Raw genomic sequence first — 23,708 nt, 5'->3', positions numbered from 1 at the left:
ATGGGTTGGGGATAGACTACCCCCATTGTATAGCCCTTCAAGAAAAGCGACTAGGATGGGAAATGGAAAAATGAATTTGGGCCTTTGCTTCTATCGGCCCAAATTGGCCCGACTCCATGAGGTGGAAATAAGGGTGGTCATGAGTCAAGTTATCACAAGTTATTTGAGTTTGGCTTGGTTTGATTTGAACTCGAGTCTAATATATATGCTCGTTTACTAGTGGAGTCGAGCTTGAGCTTAATAAAACTTGGTTCATAAGGCTCGCGAGCCTAATCGAATATGTATACATAGAGTGTCACCTTAGCTACAAAGGAATCGATACTTTATCAATGAAGAAAGGCACCTTGGCTGCTAAGAATACCTTAGCATCTAAGGTAGACCTGCAATCAAAGTTAGCTAAACTCAAAACGAATTGAAATCGAACTTCCATACTTTTAACTTGAGCCGAATTTGATTTCAAAACTCTAATTCAAAACGAAGTCAAGAGCTTAAATAACTAAATATTCGACTCGGCTATATATATATATATATATTAAAATATATAGCCTCCTACTACGTGGCGCAAACCATTAGCCGCGCCGCCGCGGACGTTTATGTACGTCCTAGAGAATGGGCTCATGGGCTAGACTCTATTTGAGCGGTGATCCAATTATAGTGCTTAATAATGAACATGTGGCAGTTTACGAATATCGTCTGATCGCCGCCTTCGTGTGCAGAAGAAAATTTCCCTTGATGGAAAAACAGTAAAACCGCTCTCTCTCTCTGTATCCATCTATCTGTCTATCTATATAATTTACCGAGAGAAGATACCTACTTTTAGAGATGGAATCGATGCCTGTAAATTGGGAAGCTCTTGATTATCTGGTTGTCGATTTTGCGAAATCTGAAAACTTGATAGAAGATTCAATCTCTTCTCCTTCTTCCTCTCCTTCTTCTCCCTCTTCCCCGTCGTCTTCGTCTTACCGCTCGCGTCTGCTAATTCGCCAGATCCGACGGTCACTGGAAATCGGAGATGTCGATGCTGCTATCAATCTTCTTCGGATCCATGCTCCATTTGTTCTCCATGATCATCGACTTCTCTTTCGATTGCAAAAGCAGGTAATGCAATTTTTTTTGTTCGTAGTGGGGGGGGGGGGCGAAAATTGTTTGCTTGGGATTACTTTCTGATTTCTAATACTCTTTGTAAAATAAAAAAAAGAAATTTATCGAGCTTCTGAGGAGGGGGACTGCCAAAGATCGTGATTCTGCAATTGAGTGCCTGCGCAAAGAACTTGCTCCTTGTGCTCTCGATGCCTATCCGGTATTTGTTACTCTACCTTCATGATATTCTCGTTCATACCATCATCATCATCATCATCCAAGCCTTATCCCAAGTATATGGAGTCGGCTATTTTCTCGTTCATATGCCATTTTTCTATGTCTTTCATCAGCACTGCTATTGATGTGGCACTTGAAGGTTAATGTGTATTATTATTAGTATTTCTAGATTTTTTTTTTTTTTTTTTTTTGTTATTTGTGTTACATAGAGACTAGAACTGTGTAAGTAGATGAATTTGTTAATGGTTTGCGATATCGTGCTTGTTTGATTTGTGAATTTCTTGGTGGCTATTTTTTAATTTTTCAAGTTAAAAATAAATCACTCTGGTATACTATCAGATCAAGAACGATATAATTTTTTATTTTTGCTGGTTCACTGGGTATTTTGATGTAAATTTCTAGTTTGCCACCTAGTTGGCAATTGCCAAACTTCCTTGTGCACCGCCCATTGGTTACTCAGATTGAAGATATTTGTTCTTCTTCTTTTAGAAGGTGGTAACATGGGTTCTGTAGCCCAGAATGAATGAATTTCACAAGAGAAGAACTGTTGTTTAAAGAACACCTAAACTAACACTGACGTTGTTCTTTCAAAATTATCTTGCCTATCTTCCCTGCGAAGGAGGCAATAAGTCTTTTTTTTTTCTAGTTGATTTCCTCCATAAATTATTGTTGCAAAAAATATCTTCCATAAATTTTACATAAGCTGTGGATGGTAAATGCAGATATTAGGACTTTAGGTTGAATGGTTATAGGTTTGTTTCTCTTTCTCTATATTTTCTTTCTATTCTAGAAGCACCTATTATAGCCATCAACAAACAACAACCATAAATTCTTCGTTAAAAGAGTTCATTCAACATCACTAAAGACAAGAATCAGTTAAGGTAAGTCCTTATGGCCAAATTGTTTAAATCTCTTTCTTTCATTGGATTTTCTTAGATAGAATCCCATTTCTCTCAATATCCCCACTCTATATTGGGTGAAAACCCAATATAATTCAGTTTCCTTCCATCTTTTAATTGTATAAACAATTTCTGGAAACTCTAATTCTTCTACATCCTAGAATTTTCATCTTTGTGCCTGACCTATAATTTCCGTCATATTAGATTTCCCACCATAAGTCTTTATCACATTTCAAGCTACAAAAGTTCACCCAAAAACTTTATCTAGAATCCTAGGTTTTAGTATAAAATTTATGGATTTTCTTTTTTTTTTTTTCTTGCCAAGTAAACTTATGGATTTTATTCATAAGGTAGATTTTGTGCAAGGTGTACTCAAAATCCTACCAAGCTTGGTGATCTCCTACATCCTTATATTCTAAATCTGCCTATGAAATTTCATAGAAAAAATTCCAAACCTAGCTTTCTTTTCCTCAATTTCAAACTTTTCGTGGTTTTGAGAAAAGCCTGTAGTTCTTATAGGTAAACAAGAGTGTTTTACTTTTTGCCTTTTATCATAGACTATGCATTTAGATTTTCTCATTATTACTGTTATTAATATCATAGTGATTATTTTATTGAATGTTTATGTACACACATACACATATACACATATGGGCACACCTATATAGAGAGTTTAGACTCCTCAATGAACTTATGATGTATTATTAATTAATAATCTTATCTGCTATAGATTCTGACATATGCTTGTGTTTATGTTTAAGGAAGCATATGAAGAGTTTAAGCATGTTCTTCTTGCACTTATATTTGACAAAGATGATCAGGCCTCACCTGTGGCAAATGAGGTGTGTATAAATTATAAATTATGTTTTCACACTCATGGTTATAAAGTTATAACTTTATGGAGCTATGTATGCTTTTCTTTTCAAGTATGATTATGATCTGTGGATATGGATATAGCTTTCTGTTTTAAGGAGACATGGTTCTATTTCCTGAGATTCAAGACATGGGTATGGCTTTGGGTACCCTATTGAAGGATAGTTCTTCCTTATTTGGGGATCTTTAGTTCTGCTTGTAATTCTTACTTTGTTCATTGCTGCTTAAAAGTTTTTTTTTTTTGATGAATTTGCTGCTTAAAAGTTTTTGGTAAAACATTTTTTTTTCAACTTGAAATATTTCCTCACCATGTGGTTCTTGATGGTTTTGGGTTTCACACACACACACACATACACATGTATATATGTTTGTTTACTTTCGTTCTTTTTCTCTGTATTTTGTGCTGGGGAAAGAGGGGATGTTGAACCATGGCATATCACTGTTTACCTTCACCTCATATTAAGATGGAAGCATGTCCATTGACATCCATAAGGTTGATGGCAAATTATTTTTGGATCCAAGACTCTCTATTGGCATTTGTTATCTTAATATTCTTGTTATATTTGTTTCAGTGGTCTGAAAGAAAGAGGTCTGACATTGCTGGATTATTGTCCTCTGTTCTAAGGGCCCATCTACATGCTTATGACCCAGTCTTTTCGATGACCTTGAGATACTTGATAAGGTCATACCTCAACTTAGTTGCTCTGATTGGTAACAATGTATACACTTTCTGGATGCTAGATTCTTATTGTTCCTTTAAATAACATGCAGTATACACAAGGGATTCTGCTTCCGTCAGGGTATATCATCTCCTATTTCGGATCTGACTGAGAGGTTGCTCCTTGAGGAACGTGATCCCCCTGCAACAACTGAGGAGAGCTTGTATGAGGCACCCCCTTTTGATGAGGTGGATTTATTTATTTACCTTTCATATAGAACTTGTTTGTCTATGTACTCCTTAGGTTTTAATCAGCACCTACATGTCAATTCTTCTTCAGGTTGATATACAAGCCCTTGCACATGCCGTGGAACTTACACGACAAGGTGCAGTTGATAGCTTGCGATTTGCTAAGGGCAATTTAATCCAGGCATTTCAGGTTCTTCATCAATTTTTTATTAATGATTCTATGGATTGATTTTGTGCTTGGGGCATTTCTCTTGCTTGTTATTACATAATCAATTGTGGTGTGGCTTGAATTTTAATGATAGATTAGTATGTCGCTAGACAAATAAAATGTCTTCTTTGGCTGGGAAGTAGGGATGGCAGCGGGGCGGGTTCAGGGAGGGTTTTGTGAATCCAAGCCCTCCCTAAAACCCATAACAGGTTGAATTTTCAGAATCCAAACCCTTCCCACAAATGAAAATGCAAAGCCCACCTCAACCCTACACTCCCCGCATTTGTGGGTGGGGCAGGTTGGGTTGGCATAATGGGTGCAGAACCTGCATCTAATTTCGTATTATATAAGCAATAAACAAGTGAAATAACATGAACAAACATCAGAATTTCCAATTATTTTCTTAAAACATGTAGAAAGCACATAAGCTATCAATTATCCTTCACATAAAATTCAAAATATTATTAACTTCAACAGTCAATACATAAGTTCATATACTATCAAACAATATGCGGGCGGGAAGGTAGTGCTTAACCTATTACCACACCCTATCTGTACCCATACGAGTTGTAAAATCCTAAAAGCTGTCCCCACCCCAAAATTTGGTTCTCAAGGAAAAAGAACCCACCCCATTGAGGCAGTACCAGCCAAGTGGGGTAGAAATTACCACCCCTACCAGTGTTTTAAAAGGCGTGGGAGGCGTATGCTTGGAGGCGCTCTAGGCAAGGCACTCCCAAAACGCCCTGAGGTGTATGCTAGAGGCACTGACACCTCTGAGGAGTACGCCTCATGCACACCTCATATAAAAAGACTAAAAAAAAGAAAAAGAAAAAAAAGGAAAGGAAAAGAAAAGAAAGGGAAGGGAAATAGAAGAAAAAAAATAGAGAAAAGGAAAGGAAAGGGAGGAGAAGATAAGGGGGAAGAAAGTGATCTGCCTTTGGCCCCTTTGGCTGGGGGGCTTTCAACTAGTGCTGTGCATCTTTATTCTTCTTAATATAAAAGATTTTTATCAAAAATAAAGAAAAAATGAGATCCCCTCTTCCTCTTCGGACTCCTCCCCTTCCTCTTCCTTCTTCCTCTTGACCCCCTCCTCTTAAGGAGGCTTATGCATCTTACATTCTGAACTATGCCTCACGCCTCTAGGTAGTGGAACGCCTCGCGTCACACCTCCGCATTTTAAAACATTGATCCCTACTAGGAAGTGATATATCCTAATAAGGCCATGGTGCTTAGTTTTAGAAACATTTTCTTATGAGATTTAAGCTAGAGAGTTGGCTGATCTTGGAACAAAATGAAATTAGGGGTGCACAGTGCATGCCATGATCTTATCTCTCTTTTCTTGTGGTAGGGTATCCATTTAGAATTACCCCCATCTCTAAATCATCGTATCCTTGTGGTCCATTGCTATAGGAGGGGGATGGTGGTGGTTTGGGGGAATTTATTGGTGAGTGCCCCAGCTTTTGCTGTTTGTTGCTGGGTTATTGGTGGAGCCGGGGAGGTCATTGTTCTTTTTTCCCAGCTGGGTTAAATTTGCAAATGCAGACACATGTCTGAAAAAGAATGCTCCTATTTGAGAGTGGAAATAACCACCCTTTTGATGCTCTTTCTTGAAAGAATACAATGCTACTTGTTTGGAAGAGAAGGCTTTCCATCGGGATGAAACTTGGAAATCCTTTTGAGCTTTTCAAGTTTTCCAGCTAATTCAGCTAGCTTAGGGAATAGATAAATATCCTGGTAAACTGGGTAGCACACTCTTAAGAGAAGGAAACTCTAGAAAATTCTCTCAAGTAAGGGTTATCATTGATCTTGTGACTACTCAAATATCTAATTGGGTTTTGACTAGGGAGGAATTTAGAGGCATCTCAATTAATTCATTGCCATGGCTGGCAAGCTTCTCTATTCCAGACAGGGTTGTGCAGGAGTGCCATCTCCCCTTCCATCGAGTGGTGAAGCTCTAAATGGATGCTTGACAGGCCTGTTACTTTCAGCAGTGGTTGAGTCGTTAGAGCATGTGATGGCATGAATATGACAGTTACTCTGGGTTCATTAAGCAAGGGGGTTTTCTTTGAGTTCCAAGAGACTAAATGTTGAGGAAGATCCACATCTAGCTATTGGATGGATGATGTCATGTAAAGGGCCCTAGCCATGGGATCTCCCATTGGAAAAGCTATAGTTTTGGCATCCAGGACTGACCAACTCATTCAGGTGTCTTCCAAGATCAACTAATGCTCTAGCTGATATCTTAACTGGAAGTAAATTAGCATGGTTGGTTGGGGGACTGGCCCACCAGGGTAGCTATCATTTTCCTGAATTATTTGTTTTTTTTTTCCTTCAGGCACAGTTACATGTTAGTAGCATGAAATGTCTGTACTTGTTTCTCTTTCTTTTTCAGATGCTATAGTAATTTTTGCTTTCTCCATTAATATTGAGAAAGTGAGCTTGAATTGTTTTTACCTCCTTATAGATTATTAATGAATATCATTATTGATTAAGAAAAGCTAGGGTACTTTTATGACTGTTGGTTTACATTTTGAAAAGGTATCTAATTTGTCATTTACCTTGGTTTTGTTTTATTTTGCTCAACCTGCATTGTTTCTATATGTTTAGAACCACTTTCTGAAGTAAATAGTATACTGTTGATGTGGATATTGATGTAGGGAAAGAACCAATGGAGAAAGTAACCAGTTTCCTTCCAATGCGTTATGCAATAGCAATTTTATAATTTTTGAGTTTTTGGGGTTTTGGTCATTTGAGTTTTTGAAAGTTATTTTCTAAGTTTATTTATGGCTTAGGGATTGGGTTAATCATCCTGAAGGGTCAAACTAGTTTAAAGAGTCTTATTATGGAGCTTTTTGAAGAAGTCGAGAAATCATCTCTCTTGTGGGCAGTGTGGTAAGAGAGAATTAATAGGATTTTTCAAGGGAAAGAAAAATCAGCTCCTGAAGTTATTGAAGGGATCACCATCAAGGCAGTACATTGGCTGAAAACTCTTGACTTGTTCAAGGATGTCTCTATAGATGATTTGACTAGAGGCTGGAGTATTTTAGCAAGGTCTTCTACTTCATCACCTACCATACAAGCAGTTTGGTCCCCTCCTTTGCAGTGTAATGTCAAACTGAACTTTGATGGAAGCTCTCTTGGGAACCCTGGGCCTTCTGGAGTAGGGGGTGTATTTAGAGACGTGGAAGGAAAAATCCTAGCTATGTATTCTGGTCCAATAGGTTTGGGGGACTTGCTTAGAGCTGAAGTATCAGCTCTCCTCCAAGGGCTCAGATGGGCCAAGCAATTGGGTTTTCAACAGTTAGAAGCAGTGTTCTAAAACCACAAGGCGCAAAAAATGTGCAAGGGCCAATTTGTGCCTGAGGTGAGAGGCGCACGCCTTTTTGAAGCAAGGCGCAAAAATACAAACAATTGCTAAAAAAATAAAAAATGTCAAAAAATTAAAAAATGCAAAAAAATATTAAACATAATACTAATAAGAAATTTAACCTTAAATTTTAAAATTAATGGTTTTAAAAACCTATTATCTAAAATTAAAATACATAAACTTAACATGTAAAGCATTTTCAAATGAAAATTTAAAAATAAAACCAAACATATAAAACATTTTCAAGCATGTAAAGCCCACAATTTCTTTTCTCCTCAATTGCAGTAGTTCAAGTAGCTAATGTGATATAAAACATATTACATTCCTGATTCTACGAGTTGCCTTTGTACCACGCCCCTCGAGGCAAGCCCAAACAAGTCCATGTTAGGGCTCAAATTCTTAATTCTCACACAAAAAAAAATAATGATTTTATAATTTTAATTGCCTTCTAAGAAGATATTTTACTAAGATGAATGAATGAATAACATTAGCAAATAGGGGGGCGGAGCCCCTAGCCCAGCTGCTAGGTTCAGAAAAAGCAAGAAAATGCACAATTTTCAAAAGGCGCATGCCTAGGCCAAGGCGCAAGGCGCATCCACCTAAGCACACCAGGCATGCGCCTTTTGAAACTGCTGCACCTAGGACCTAGGCGAGGCGCCTACCCTAAAATGCACCTCGCCTGTGTGCCTAGGCGCGCCTTTTAAATTGGTTTGAAGTTTGTTTGAAGTTACCTACAGGTAGGAGTATGATCTTACCTCTCTCTTTCTCTCTGATTAGATTTCTTTGAAGGCTCAATCTTTCTTCTCTTTCTATTCTCTATTTTGGATCTAAATCTCTCTTTCCTATATTTCAAATCCTTAACCCCTCCTTCACAGTGAGGGGGATTAACATCAAACATTGTTCTACTTCAGTTTATTGCATTAAAGTCAAACTGTGCATTCATATAAGCTATATTTGGAACATTGTTGGGATTAATAAATGCTTCTCTTTATTTTTTGCTTTTGCATCATGTTGATTGTCTGCAGAATGAACTATGCCGGATGAAACTGGATGTTCCAATGCTTGATGAGCTTGTTCATGAATACTGTGTCTACAGAGGAATTGTCAACAGTGGTCTGACATCAAGATCTGGTAATCTTTTCTCCAACTTGCATATTTGTTAACTGTTCAATGCATTGATAGTTTCTTATCAAACCACATTCTGGTTTTTCCAGCATCCTGTATTCAAAGCCCTGGTAAACCCTTGGAAATTTATCAGCAAGACTGTGAATGTGGCTCCTCAAGAGGTTGTTCTGTTGACATAGCATATAAATCCGTTGATCACCCTGACACTGAAACGTCCATCTGTAATGCTGAAATGAGTGGTCCTCAAGTAACTAATGTTGATAATTTAAGCGTACAATGTGCTGATGTAGAATCACGACTTGCATATGAAGTAATAGGCAACCGTGAAGATTGCAGCACTAGTGAGACACATCAGGCTGAAAATTATAAAGGGTCTCAAAGGAGTAGAAGTCATTCAATTGGACCAAGGAATAGGCGCAAACGATGGAGAGGGAGAACTGAGAAGCTAGACTTTGGCCATGATGATTCTGATACTGTGAGTAGCAAGCAAGAGCTCATCACTCCAACTCCTGCTGTCAACCCTGAAGGATTAGAGGAACAACAGGTATCAACCCGTAAATCTATTTTGATCATCATGCTGCTTTGTATGCTGATAAGTTTCTTGTTACACAGGTTTTGGTAAAACATTCTCCTCCAGAGAATTTCAAGAAAAAGGGGGATTGTAAATATGAGATTGTGCTGGAAATGAAGGAACTAGTTAGTAAGGGAATGGCTGCTGAGGTTGTGGAAGAAGTGAACACCATGGACCCAAACTTTTTTGCACAGAATCCTCTTATCTTGTTCCAACTTAAGCAGGTAATTGTGGTATGTAGTATGTTTAACTTGGGAGAATTTCTTTTTGGAAAAGATAAGGTAAATTTATTAGAAAAACCTAAAGATACAAACAGAAATCTGCCAAGGACAAGGCAGGAATAAGTATTAATAGTTCAATTTTATTAGAAAAAATAAGCAGCCTAGTAAGAGAGTGATTTCATTATCTATGAATTGAGTATTAATAGTTCAAATGGTAAACTTTTCCGCTGATGGCCTTTGTACTGGTGTCAGGTTGAATTCCTTAAACTAGTCACTAGTGGTGATCATTCTAGTGCTTTAAGGGTTGCATGCTCTTATTTGGGTCCTTTGGCAGCAAGCGATCCAGCTCTGTTAAAGCCTTTGAAAGAAACTTTATTGGCTTTGCTGAAACCTAATGAAGATGCCCTTGCAAAAGGTGTACCTTTATCTGTTCTTGCAACGTCACTCCAGGTAAATGTTATTTGGTTAACACAGTTTGTTTCTTACCGTTTGTTCACTTTTTTGTTTTATTGGATACTAAGCTCTCAAACCTATTTGGCTTTATTTATGATAGGCCTGTGAGGCAAGCGCTTACATGTTTAAAACATTTACCATAATGGTACCTTTGGCCATGCAAGTTTTGCTTTTTCATCGTTCCTGTCTGAGCTTTTTAAGCAAATTGCTGTATAATAAGCAGTGGACATGTCATTGATTCTCTATGTATCTTCTGCATCATATTTTTGTTGAACTGGTTAGCAAGTTACCTAGAATGTACAGTAGCCTCTTGTCATTTTGTAAACCACACAATTTCCTTCTCATTGACCTTTATAAATCTTTTTCAATATATTCACTAAAGAAAAAGAATTGCCAAGATATCAACAGTAATTTCATCTGAAATGTAGCTTTCCAATGTTCTCCTTGCAAAACAGAGGCTTGGTTCTACTACACCTCGAACAACATGTATAAAATCATCATTGAAAAGCTGGCACAATGTTAAAAGTAGGCAACCAATCAAAAAGAGACATAGATGCATTGGAACAGAAGTTAACCCATCAGAAGGGCTTGAGGGCAGCCACACCTCAAAAAATGGTTAAATCATACTTTGTCACTTTGTATTAGAATAATACTTGGCATCTTCACCTGTGCTTCCTTTTTCAATAAACTAATTCAGCCTACAACCTTGGGTTTAAGCCTCCTGGTAAAAAGAGATTTGGAGAGCCAATTCCACAAAAATTCCGGCCCTTTGTTGGAAGGTCTTTCTTGGGAAGATTAATACCTGTGACTTGCTGCAGGAAAGAAGGCCAAACAAATGTGTCGGGACACATGTTTGTTGTGTTTGCAAAGCTAGTGGAGAAAGTATATCCCATTTGTTTATTCAGTGTACTTTTGTGTTTTGTGTTTGGAGCTTTTCTGTTCTTTTTTTGGTTGTAGGTGGACTCCTCCCTAGGATGTGGTGGTCTCTTTGATCCAAACTTCCTGAGACAGACAAAGAAGAGAGGAAGGATTCTGTGGAAAGCAATGAGAGCAGCACTGATTTGAAATATTTGGGAAGAAGGAACAGGGAAATCTTGGGTAAAAACCTTGGAAATCTTCCATGATTTCTCCTTTAATGACATTTTGAGATCATGGAAGGAAGTGGAAAATTTGGCTCAAGAGAAAGGGTGGTTATTGGAATGGAGACTGCCAACACCTAATGCTGTGAAACTAAATTTTGATGGAAGCTTTTTTTGGGAAATGAAGGGCTGAATTAGGGTGTGTTTCGAGGGACAGATGGTGAGATACTAGCACTTTATTCTGGTCCTATAGAGCAAAGAGATCCATTGACAGAAGGATTATTGGCTTTGTTTCAAGGGCTGAAATTCGGAAAACAGTTTGGCTTTCAGAGGTTAGAAGTGGAAGGGGACTCTCAGGTGGTTATTTCCTGGACAAAATTTCATAGCCAAACTCCTTGGGTGTACAGGCAAAGGATCAGGAAATTGAAAGTTTAACGAGGTTATTGAGTGTTACTTTTAAATGGGTGAGAAGAACTGCAAATGGCATGGCAGATGCTTTCCCTAAACAGGGGGCAAACTGGGAGCACGTGTTTTGGGCTAAATTATCAGGCTGGTTTTGGGGACTGCAGTTCTAGTTGTATTTGGTTATTCCTATGGGTGTTGGTAAATTACCCACAGAATTGTAAACTCAGGTTTTATATAATGCTTAATATAATTTACCTTTGCTGATAAAAAAAGCTGAATATTTTGAATTGCAAATTATTATCTATGGTTATTCCTATGTCTTTGACCTGTATACAGTTGATTATGATATATGACTCGAGTTACACTGATATATTCTCTGTTAGATTTTGCAGAATGCAACCTAAACCAATTTCATGCTATTTTATTGATAGCTAAAAGATCTGTGAAGTTACTGACGTAATAACTTGCTAACTTCTTGGTCATTTATAGAAGAATACCTAACTTGTGATGTGAGAGTTTCTGGAAAATTTTAGCCGTACTCCAATTTCCAAAATAGTGTAAACATAGTTGTCAAGGCGATGCCTAGGCGGGTGCCTAGGTGACAAGGCGCCTTTTGAGGCTCGCCTCGCCTAATCGCAAAGCAGTTTTGTACTATGTATTGTAAAATACTTTTTTATTCTTTATTTTTTGACATTATAATTATAAAATAGGCACTATTAAACTAAAATATTCATTTTGTGTGTTTATATACTAATTTGTTTTTATTATTTTCTTATTTGTTAGGATTTAATCAATACAAACATTGCTAAATGCTGTATTGAACCCTCAAAGACTTTAAAACCCGAACCAATAAGGAAGAGCTTAAAATTATGTCTAATCAACATGTTTTCTACCACCACCAGCACCACGACCACCACTACTACTACTACTTTTTCTTTTCTTCTTTTCCTATAACAAAAATAAGGGCTCAGCCCCTATATTTTTTGAATTTTCTTTTCCTTCTTTTTTTTTCTTCTCATGAATGTGTTGATTTTCTATACTTTAACATGTACTCTATACTTTTTTTTTTATGAAAATTATGAATAATTATTAAGGAAATATGGCTATGGTACCTAGGGAACTACCCTGGGATCTATGTTTTCTATATAAAAAAATCCATCGCCTAGGCGACTAGGCGACAGGGCACCCCCCTGACACCCAGCCTCACCTTGGCGCCTTGAAAACTGTGTAAATATCTTAACAAATTGTGGTTTCTTCCATGTTTCAATCATTGTGAAGTGTATTTTGATATTGTGTAGGTTGCAATGGGTAGGAGGCTTGGCATTGAAGAACCACAACTAATGAAGATAATGAGAGCAACACTTCACTCGCATAATGAATGGTTCAGGATTCAACTGTGCAAAGACCGTTTTGAAGGACTTCTTAGGATTGACACATTGAAAGAAATTAACACTCCCTTACTTATTGATGTTACATCAAAGGCAAATGCAGATACTTCCACAACTGGATCTTCCCAAATTACCATATCTTCAAGCAGCAGGATGCCAGAAGATGGCGGCAGCCCATGTCAAGTGTCATCAAGGGATGTTATATGTGATGAGAGTGCAATACTTAAAGTAATGGTGAGTTCTGACAATGATAATCTGCTTGCACATATGGTAATCTTTTTGTGATCTCATTATGGTAACTTGTTTTTTGGTTCACATTGTCTCCCAAGGACAAAGAAATAATAACTCTGTCCATGTCAAACCTATGGAATTGTCTTCTTTCTTTTGATAATGAGAATCCAATAATCCAATAGAATCCGTGGAATACAGAAGAAAAGAATTAGGTACCTCAAAAAGAAGGGGGGATCTCAAAGCACATACATGTCTCTGAAATTCTCTCTCTTGCTAAATAACTGAACGATACGATAAGTTCCTTATGCAGTCCACAGTTACTTAGGACAAAAGCATGTACTGCACTTCTCTATGATCGCCCTTAATTTTCTTGAAGGGGGGGGGGGGGGGGTAGGTGTGGTAAAAAGAATGTCTGCTGTTGCTGCATTGTTGGGGACCATCACAAGCTTACTTCAGTGAAGGATGGTAATTTCTCCAAGCACATGGGCCCATGCTTGGCTTCCATGTAGTTGTTGTCTCAACATATAGCAACAGAATTTAGACGTGCTTCCATTAAAACAATAAATCCGGACTTTCATTTTAAATGTTTTAGAAACAATAATGTCTTAAAATGCTACATTTTCACGTAATATAAGTTCACTTTGATCATGTTTATAGATTTCCTATCAGAAATATACCATAATAACTGTTGTTAGAAAACCGAAACTGTCAACAGTAACTGTGGTATGAGATCTAGACCTCCTTACCGAAGGAACATTAATTTCTTATTTCCCTTCCTCGTCTTTTTTTTTTTTCTTTACCTTTATCTCACCTTTTTAATTTTCCCTGCAGAAGCTATAGATCATTCCTAGATGCCATTTGTAATGCTTATATATCTTGATTTTTTTCCACAAAAGCTTTTCTGCTAAATTGAAACATTTATTGTATTGTGATTATCTGCAGGAATTTCTTGCTTTGCCAAGGGCTGATGCCATTAGTCTTCTAGCACAGTACAATGGAAATGCCGAGACTGTAATACAGCAAATATTTGCGTAGTCATGTACAATTGTAATCTAACTGCCTTTATATTTCATTTATTTTATTCAGTATAGTATAGTCATTGCCTCTCAGCTGTAAATATATGCATAGCCGGTGAAGTTGTGCAATAGTGCCACTGGCTTTTCTGGTAAAATGACTTGTACCATTTCTGTACCCAAGAATTTTTTTGGGTATGGTTGTGTAGATTATGCCCATAGGATACTAAACAGTCATTGGATTGATTCACATATGTTTATCTAATGAAGGCTACATGACTGGTTTCCCTTCATTGTTCTTTGGAGCATCGATTTGCTTCTTTCGTCTTTCTTTTTCCCCTCAAACCCAATATGAGATAGGATTAGCTGAACGCATTAGCTCTTACCAGTCATAAAATACATGGGGCCTACAATCATTCAACTTTTCTGGGCCTCATGTATTTTATCACGGGTGTGGAGTGCTATCATTGGTTTCCACAGCCTGCTAAACAGCAAAAAGTGTTTAGCTAATCCGAATTCCCCAAGGACGTTGCCTGAAGCCAACAGAAATGCAGCTGCCTCTGAAACTGAGGCTCAGCTTTGAAAGAGCACGAATACAAACATGTACAGTGCAAAGCCTTGTATTTTATATTTCTGAACCTATTCTACATATTTGTATTTGCACTCTTTTCAAATTGAGCGAATGTGATTTTTCAGGTTAGGGTTACATGGATTCAGGAATAAGATAATGTATATCCATATTTGATTTGTTTTATATTCAAACTTAAATTGGATCTTATCCTTCCGACTTGTATCGGATTCTTTGACCTTACCAGTTACCACAGAGAACCTGCAATCACGAGGGTTGGATCCCACACGGCCAACACCTCCATATTGGGATGCCAAGTACCATCTCAGCCACTGGGTTAACAGCTTGGATTGGATGATGGTGGGTCCATATTTGATCCAATTCTGGGATTTATATGGTTAAATCTTTCTGGCTTTGTATCCCAGGTTAGCATGATAGTCGAGGCATGAAGAGTTATGCTACATGGCGGTTTTAACAGATCTCATGTAATCATGAGCTTTTTGTTCCCTTATGCTATGTTTGGTTTGAAGGAAAAGGTAGGGAAAGGGAAATGTAAGGAAACCTATTCCTTTCCTTACTTTTTCCTTCAAACCAAACACAGCCTTAGAGTCGGCAGGAACCATCAAAGAGAACTTGCAAAAGACTACATCTACATGTAAACGCAAATATAAAATGAAAAGTAAATAAATAAACAAATAAATGGCTTTCTTGGAATATAAATATTAACATGTTTACATCTACATGTAAACGCAAATAAATGCATTCAAAGTAAACCTGAATGGAATGAGCCAAGCATTCAGAAAATGAATTAAGAGAATTAGGATTGTCATTTTCCAACAATCTGGACTCACAATTTGGAAATGTTCATTTTCCACACATGCAACCAAACACTGTAAAACAGCATTTTTTTTCAAGAAATCATTTGTTTTCTTCATTTTACATTCAACCAAAAGAAAGCATGATGTTAAGCTGGCATAGTGCATGCCTGGTCGCAATATAATAATATGTAATGATTAACAAAGGAGGGTCCGGCAGGAAAATTATCTTCCTCTGGATTTACTATCATATACTTGCCAGCTCCTAAACCACCAGTATGGATTCATAATTATCAAATGTATTTATCAAAATAAAAGAAAGATAGTTCGAATCAAACATGTTAATTAGATTTAAAAGAAACGTCCAACAGAATAGAAAAGAAAGCTGACAAATAAGGGCATTACTAATTATTTCTTTTCAACTATAAAATGAGCTCTTTATTTGCCTGTAAAGCCACTCAACCTAGGACAGTTTCCTTGGAGAGAATACACCCATCTAACCATCTCCAATTTACGGGAGAACATGCATCAAAAGACAAGAATGCTTACAATTGAAAGATAAACTCCTTCCAAAATTATGGGGCTCTATGCTCAACATAGGACCCAAAAAGTCCAGAGGTCCCAAGAACTGTAACCTGCAAGTCCAAAAAATGCAAATGAATTAAATCAAGGAAAATAATATTGTTCTGATTTCTATAGTAGTACAGGTTAGTACCATGACTGATCTTTACAAACCATTTCCAAAATGCTGGTAATAGAGTACTTAGGTTACATATCACAGCTGCAGACAGGATTACTTGGTCGTTGAAATGCCTACTTCATAGAATCACAATTAACATGGCAATTTCTTTTTATCAATAATCAGAATGCTTTAATTAGTGATAGAGATAAAGTAGACCCTTGCTATGGAATTGACCTTAGGGTCTTAAAAGTATATTGTTCTAACCAATTTGATGCTTACATAGACCATATTTGCTATTTATGAAGGCATATATGTTGTTTGGGCTTTCTAATTGGGTTAAACCCAAAAGAATGGACCAAACCGTATTAGAAACCATAACAAACCTATTGATCAAACCCTTAACTGGGGTACCACTCTCACCTCTCTCCTCACACTAAAACCCATAACAAGGCCTCTTTCAACAGACTGAAGCATGGATCTAACAAGGATATACACCACAAAAATAAAGAGTTAAAGGTAAAAGAGGGTCTCCTCTCTAAGACCTCTTAAGGCTTTAAATAATCCTTTTTGGGAAGCCATTGATGAGAATGGAATAGTGGACTGAAGCCATACATCCCTTCATATGACCTCTCAATATGTAATTTACAAACCAGATCCTTTTTCCTTGACAACAGCTTTACTAACAATTAAGTTGTTAGTCCAAGATTCTCTGTTCATGAACAAAATCCTCTTGGAGAGGAAAGGCCACAAACTCCAAGACCTCTCTTAACCTCAAAGAGAAGACGTTATCAATGATCTTATACAAACCAGCAACTAAACTAATCAATCTAAAGTTTCTTATGGAGTTGACTATTGCCTTTTAGGAACAAGGGAAATGAAGTTGCATACATCCTTCTACTAATTAATTTTTCCCCTCCTATGGGATTCTGCAAACACCTTCAAAAGATCATCTTTTAAATCTCCTAGCAGAATTGGTGGAAAATCATGAAGAAGCCATCCAAACCAAGGGCCATGTCTTTTCTCATCTTCAAAATAGTCACCGTAATCTCTTGTTCTTTTTGAAAAGCTCTTTCCCATCCCAACCTTGATTCTTGTGAAATAAGGCCCCAACTCCCAAATAAGCTAGGACCCCAAAGGCAAAGTAACTCTTGAAAGTGTGTCAAGATGGCTAACTCAACTTCATTCAGCTCAGTTAATTCTTGCCCTTCCATGTTTAGTTTAAGAATTAGATTCTTGTGATTTCTCTTATTTTCCAAGTTTCAACACAGTAGAAATTCCCCAGAAATAAGGAGAGAAAATAAAATTTGAAAATTGTATGGCCAGGTTCATCTGAATAAATTCTGCCTAATATCCTATCCAAGCTAGTGGATATACTACTTGGGCTTGCAAAATATTCGCTCAAGAATTTAAGACTTAATTTAGTCAACAAGTAAAAATCCAAAGGCTAGGAAATAAGAGCATCGTGCAAAAAGGTTTTGGGTTAAGTGGTAAAAGTCATAATGATAGAAGACTGCAAAATAAGGCGAGTATGAACTCAGATTTCAGGATAAGTATTGAGGATACTGATTATTAAAGTCATAAATGTCTTGCATCTTATGTCTTCAGCACAAGGAACATCCATAGCTCAGAAAAATAAAACAAAAGAATATGAAAGCAAGTTATTGGATTCTAAAACTAAGATAATGTTACAAGCTAAAGCCACAAGGTATCTCATGTGTTAATTGTACCATATGTCCTCTCAAACCATAAAGTATCATTGTAATCTCTAACATCTAAGCTGCATTGACAAACCATGTAAAGCCAATTACACTATGCATAAACGTAGATCCCTCCTGAACAAAAAAAAAAAACATCTTTACATTCTTCTCCAACCAAATGTTTTAAGGACTTCAAAAACCATAGCTAGAAATGTTGACAGATAAAATACAGTAAATACACAGGTAACTAGCAGTGGAATTATATAAACAATAGCTCTTAAAACTTAGTTTCAAAAGTATGGGCCTTAACAAGTACAATGCTATCAGTGAGCTAGAACAATGAAAAACATCAGAGTTTTACCCTTCCCCATTCAGAACCAAGGCCAGTGCATCTCATCTTCAGATGTATCATCTTAGTCCCCAACTCTGTCTCAACTTTCTTCTTCAAATAAACCTCATCAGGGCCAAAAGCATCCAAATATGTCATGTACCGCTTGTATACTGCACGGAGAGCATTTACAAACTTGTTGGACAAGGGCTTCACATTCTGTCAGAATAGAATTTCAAATGATCAAAAAAAAAAAATCAGAGAAAAAGAAGTTACAACATAGTCCATATATGATGTAGAATTACACACCTCACCACTCAAGCCAATGCTGTCATCAATTTCCATCCTCAAAGTCACTAGGACCCCGCCAAACTGCTCAACAGCTTCAGCTGCACGGAAGACATTTTCCAAGACCTCCTGACCAGTCTTGTCACCAGTATTTTTGGACAGAGCTTTCTTAGCATCATGAATGACAGCATCTGGAAGTTCATCCCAACTTGCTGCCATTAAGTCCTTGAAAACATTTTGAATATCAGGATCTGCTATGACAGGCAAGTGAATTACATCTTCACTGAATGAGCGTACACCTCCAATACCCATTGCAAAGCAAGACCTGCAATCTATAGTCGTTTTCAAATAAGTTTAAGAGAGGAAAAATTTAAGTTTTAAAAAAATTATACCCTCAAGGAAAAAGACAACATAAGGTGCCAGCTTTGTAAACAATAAAATTGTGCTACAATATCACAAGTTCAGTGTTTCACATATGTTCGCATGCTGAAGGGTGGGATGCAGGAACAACCCATGTGAACTATATGTATTGATATTTTATTGATATTATTGACTAGAACGATGCAAGACAAATACAACATTCATGGTAAAAACAGCGTGGATTTCAAAATATGGAGGTGGAAGGGAATTCAAAATTGGTAATATCATGGATGAATGAAAGCAGCCCAGGCATGTGGATTTGCAGGCACATTATAAGAGAGATCAAGAACATGGCAAAAGAGTTGGAAGTAACATTTAGATGGATATAGAGAACAGTAAATGGAATAGATAACACAACGGCTAAACAAGGGGTGAATTGGGAACAATTATTTTGGGAAGATTTGTAAATGGGGTTCTCTTAAAGTTGTAAGGGGGGCTGAAATCACCTATAACAACAAAGTTGTGTTACATGCTCCAAATGTTCTGAAAATCATAATCATATTGTAAATCATTGAGAAATTTGAATCGTGAATTGTATCGTAAACCATAAGATTATTTCTATTTTTTACAAACTTGTCAAAAAATTAAATATAGATATGCTAAAGGCTAAATATACATAGATTTATAGAATAGTGATTCTACCCTATTTTTAATCCATATCTATCATATATGTGCCTAAAACAATAGAATTTACCACTTGTATAGTAGAAGTTTAAGATGATATAATCAAGTTTAACTTGAAAGTCAAATAATCCACATGCAATGGCTCTTTGTCCAACATATGATGGAAAATAAATCCAATATATGGTCTTAAATAACGTAAATAAATCAATTTCAAGTAAGGCATTTAAAATAATAAGTCACCCTTGACAAAACTAAATATAAACAAAACAAAATGACAAAGCAGAGATTTAATTCTTAATTGAATTGATTTGAATCGTAGGAATAGTAAGAGTTATGAATCAAATTGTAGGATACACACAAAATTCGTAATATTTTACAAAAAATGGATTCGAACATAAAATTTGAATCAAAACCCTTGGGACTCACTAACCGCCTTCAATGGATTAACGAAAGGAACTTGTAAATGATAAATAAAAAAGATTTTTTACAATCTCAACCGCCATGTGCAAATGTTAACACTAGGCCAAATTTGAGATTTATATATTTGCTACTGCCTCTACAAGTGCCCATATGTAATTGTGGTGCAATATCATCAACCACCAGCTGTAGGTTTGTGGTACCATGCTACATCTCCTAGTCCAAGGTAAACACATGAAGATGATCAATACACCAACTCTTTCTCTCACTTTGTTATGGCACTGTACAGGTATGTAATGGATGTGAATGTTGGGATTAAATCTTTCCATGGGTGCAACAGAGAACCTCACCCAATTATTGAGGTTGGTCTCCTTGTCATTTCTCGAATGTGATCAAGTCACAACTTCAGCTTCCCTTTTTGTAGGGAATGAGATAAGATCCTAGCCCCTTGGTGTTTGAAAAGACCATTAATTAATAATTATAAGCAATGTTTAAAACACAGAGGCCTGACACGAGGCGCTCCACTACCTAGAGGTGTAAGGCGTAGTTCAGAACATAAGGGGCGTAAGTGGTCCCGAACACAAGGAGGCGTAAGCCTCCTTAAGAGGAGGGGAGGGGTGAGGAGGAAGAAAAATCTCATTTTTCTTTATTTTTAATAAAAGTCTCGTATATTAAGAAAAATGAAGATGCATAGCACTAGTTGAAAGAGGGTCTGTTCCCTTCCCTTTCCTTTCCTTTCCTTTCCTGTTCTTTTCTCTCTTTTTCTCTTTTCCTTTTCTTCTCTTTCTTTCTTTTTCCTCCTCTTCCCTTTCCTTTCCTTTCCTTTTCTTTTTCTTTTTTTTTTCTTTCTTTTTCTTTCTTTTTTTCTTTTTTTTTCCTGTCTTTTTATATGAAATGTGCATGAGGCGCATGCCTCTAGCATGCCTCATGAAAAAAGCGTACGAGGCGTATGCCTCTAGCACGCCTCATGAAAAAAGCGTATGAGGCGTACGCCTCTAGCACCTGAAGTGTACACCTTAGAGGTGTCAGTGCCTCTAGCATACGCCTCAGGGCATTTTGGGGGTGCCTCGCCTGGAGGCGCACCAGGTGTATGCCTCCCATGCCTTTTAAAACACTGATTATAAGGACCCAATCCATATGCAATAATAATTACATAAGGCTCTTAAAAAAGAATTTTAACATCTTCCCTTAATGGAGTTCATAAATCAACCCATCCAAACCAATTAGAGAAAGTTGATGGAACAACTACAACAGTGCTCATGTAAAACTACTCATTTTATTAAATCAGGATGTTACTATTACTACAAGAGCTATTTTACTGCACTGGGCCCAAAATTTTCATCTTTCCGTGTATCAACCATAAAACAGTGGGTTCAATCACAGTCACTATAATTGGTTCAGAAATTAATGCAGAGCACATATCAGAAGAAGCAATGGTCATTCACTCATTCCAATATCACCTTCCTAATAAAAAAAAATATGGATCACAAGAAAAAGAAAAAATGCAAGTAAAAAGGTTAATACATAATTCATTCAGGTAGTTAACTCAGGAGCAACACAAAAGATTATAGAAGTGTGAATGAACTGGTTGGGTTCATCCCCTGGAGTCTGGGTTTCCCCAATGCTCGAAAATCTAATGATTGATGGAGCCAGATGAAATTACAACATAATGATCAGCTCTATTAAGCTCAACCCTCACATTCCCCCTCCCCACCCCCCACCCCCAAGAAAAAAAGAAATAGCACAGTAAAACTGGAAAACCATTTGGCAACTTAACTATAAAAATTATTATTCTTTTAATAACATGAAGTCATGGAGAGCTGCAAACCCAACAAATTAACCAGATAAGCAATGAAGAAAACCATACGGAGGCCTATTGTATAAGAAACCAAGAGATTAAGTCCAAGACCACATTATACGACTTGCCCAGACTCAGACTCGAGAGTCGAGATCAGCCAATCCAAGGAAAGCATAGAGAGAGAGAGAGAGAGAGAGAGAGAAAATTTCTAACATTGTTTTCTATTGTATGAGTTATGAAACGAATGAAACAAGTTGGATAGTTGCGAATGCCTGCTATCCGCGTAGGTGGAGAACATAACCAAGTTCCAAAGTACCGAGAGTCTTAAGACATGAAGAACTGCTCTTAATCCAAACAAATGTCGATAATTAGTTTAGCAATAAAACCATTTCCTCGTAAAAGATCACCACAACAGTCTTAATATCAACAGTTCTTTAAACTTTCAGATTGACGTAGACACAAATTTTCTACATATGTATCCTTGTCGAGAAGATTTGCCTTAGTCGAGAAAACCCAGTTTGCAAATGCAATAATCGTTGGTAAAACTGTTCATTTGATAAAAAAAATAATGCCAATTGATGCAATGAAATAAAAGAAACGGAAGAGGAAGCAAGAAATACCAGAAGAGACGCGATTTGCATAGGCTGAGGCGGCTTGAGGAGCGAGAGGGAATAAACCTCGGCTGCTGTAGTTGCGGAAGCCATAGAAGAGCTTTTTCTCGTTAACGACAGAGCTACGACAGGATCTGAAGAAAGTGAAACGGCATAAAGATCTTAGAAGAGCCAATTTCTCCATTTCCCTGTGGTGTGATTGAACAACGGGAGGTGATTGATCGATGATGTGAACAAGGAGAAAGTCTATGTTCAAAGGTCGTCGGAGCGTCCAATGTCGACGGCTGAGTCCTTGGATCAAAACCGTTAGATTGGAACTTCTGATTTGAAGACACAGATCCAATCCCAAACAAAAATATTGTACACGGACTATATTCAGTAGTGTGAATCATATGGCTACCCACGGCACATCCCAACCGTTGTTTGCAATACACGGTTGAATTATTTGTAGGGGAAAATCTGCACTGTGTAAATCAGGTCCATGGCACGAGCTCAGGCGGGCCCAGGTTGTGTTGTGTTGTGTCACAGGCCAAACCTGGAACGAGGCCAGGTGCTGGACCAAATCATTGTAGCCCGAATGCTACAGTGACAAGTCATGTTAGGCCACAATCTACAGTTCTATCTCATACCAACCTCACAACGCATTCCACACGAAAAAATGTTGTCAATTCAGAATCACATTAGGTTGTCCATGTGGGCCCCCACCTTGCAATTGCATAAGCCATTGCGTGAATCTCTCTAATTATTTCTAGGGTTTTACACTTCAACCTCTTTAAAGCCTTGTTCCTTTTATAGGAAATGGGGGTGGATAAGTTGGCAGTTTCCACAAAAAGAAATAAATTTGCCTTCATTTTTCGGTATTAGTGGGTCTCGTGGAAAAGAATGATTCCCAAGCAGCTTGTTTATTTGGGGAAATAATACTCTCCTTAGACTTGGATTAATTATTTATCCATGCACATCAAAAATCACAAAAATCACTATGTACGTGATGGGATAATATTGCCTTTCAATAATAGATCACTTTTTTGGATAAATCAGTTATTGTACACCTTTATTTAGGGAATAAAAGAACATTGGTAAATACTCTTATTGCCCAAACAACTGCATTTACCCAAATAAGTCATTTGCTGAGACATGAATGAAGCCTAAATAGTTTATCCAAAGAACTTCAAAGTAATTGAACCAATTCAGCTGAATGTTAGCTCAGCTCTCCAAATAAACCCTCAAACTCCCAATGAAACAGCTTAATATGAAACACATATTTCACTGTAGAGAACCCGGTAGCTGACATTGTCTTCTTGGCATCTCTTGTAATAATGGAGGTGTGGCATCAAATTTGTAATAATTGAAGGTTCTTTGGCAGTGGACCTTATGTGCATCTTGTCCACCCATTAATCATCTCT

The 23,708-nt window shown here is 37.2% G+C and overlaps 2 protein-coding genes across 4 annotated transcripts; one reads left to right on the top strand and one right to left on the bottom strand.

Moving 5' to 3' along the window:
• Positions 1–673: 673 nt before the first annotated feature.
• On the top strand, positions 674–14,350 carry LOC148876445 (Ran-binding protein in the microtubule-organising centre protein). Of its 3 annotated transcripts, none has more exons than XM_088966843.1 (12): positions 674–1,098; positions 1,199–1,300; positions 2,978–3,058; positions 3,662–3,771; positions 3,861–3,996; positions 4,088–4,186; positions 8,597–8,702; positions 8,786–9,240; positions 9,309–9,491; positions 9,741–9,938; positions 12,724–13,047; positions 13,987–14,350. In XM_088966843.1, exons 1-12 carry the CDS (start codon positions 823–825, stop codon positions 14,077–14,079), a joined length of 2,163 nt encoding a protein of 720 aa, XP_088822969.1. In that variant the 5' UTR covers positions 674–822; the 3' UTR covers positions 14,080–14,350. The 3 variants fall into 3 exon arrangements, with proteins under 3 accessions (XP_088822969.1, XP_088822970.1, XP_088822972.1); XM_088966844.1 differs by having other exon boundaries at positions 700–1,098; positions 2,982–3,058; positions 3,715–3,771; XM_088966846.1 differs by having other exon boundaries at positions 771–1,098; positions 3,715–3,771.
• A 1,371-nt stretch (positions 14,351–15,721) lies between these two features.
• LOC148876444 (succinate dehydrogenase subunit 5, mitochondrial-like) lies at positions 15,722–22,946 on the bottom strand. Its single transcript, XM_088966842.1, has 4 exons — positions 22,315–22,946; positions 18,457–18,767; positions 18,181–18,366; positions 15,722–16,075 (listed from the first exon to the last, which is right to left on the bottom strand). Exons 1-4 carry the CDS (start codon positions 22,487–22,489, stop codon positions 16,016–16,018), a joined length of 732 nt encoding a protein of 243 aa, XP_088822968.1. The 5' UTR covers positions 22,490–22,946; the 3' UTR covers positions 15,722–16,015.
• Between the last annotated feature and the right edge of the window lie 762 nt (positions 22,947–23,708).

Source organism: Nelumbo lutea, chromosome 1 (assembly GCF_056320005.1).
Source record: "Nelumbo lutea isolate HS-2025 chromosome 1, American lotus-T2T, whole genome shotgun sequence".
NCBI lineage: Eukaryota > Viridiplantae > Streptophyta > Magnoliopsida > Proteales > Nelumbonaceae > Nelumbo > Nelumbo lutea.
This window is presented reverse-complemented; position numbering and strand designations above follow the sequence as displayed.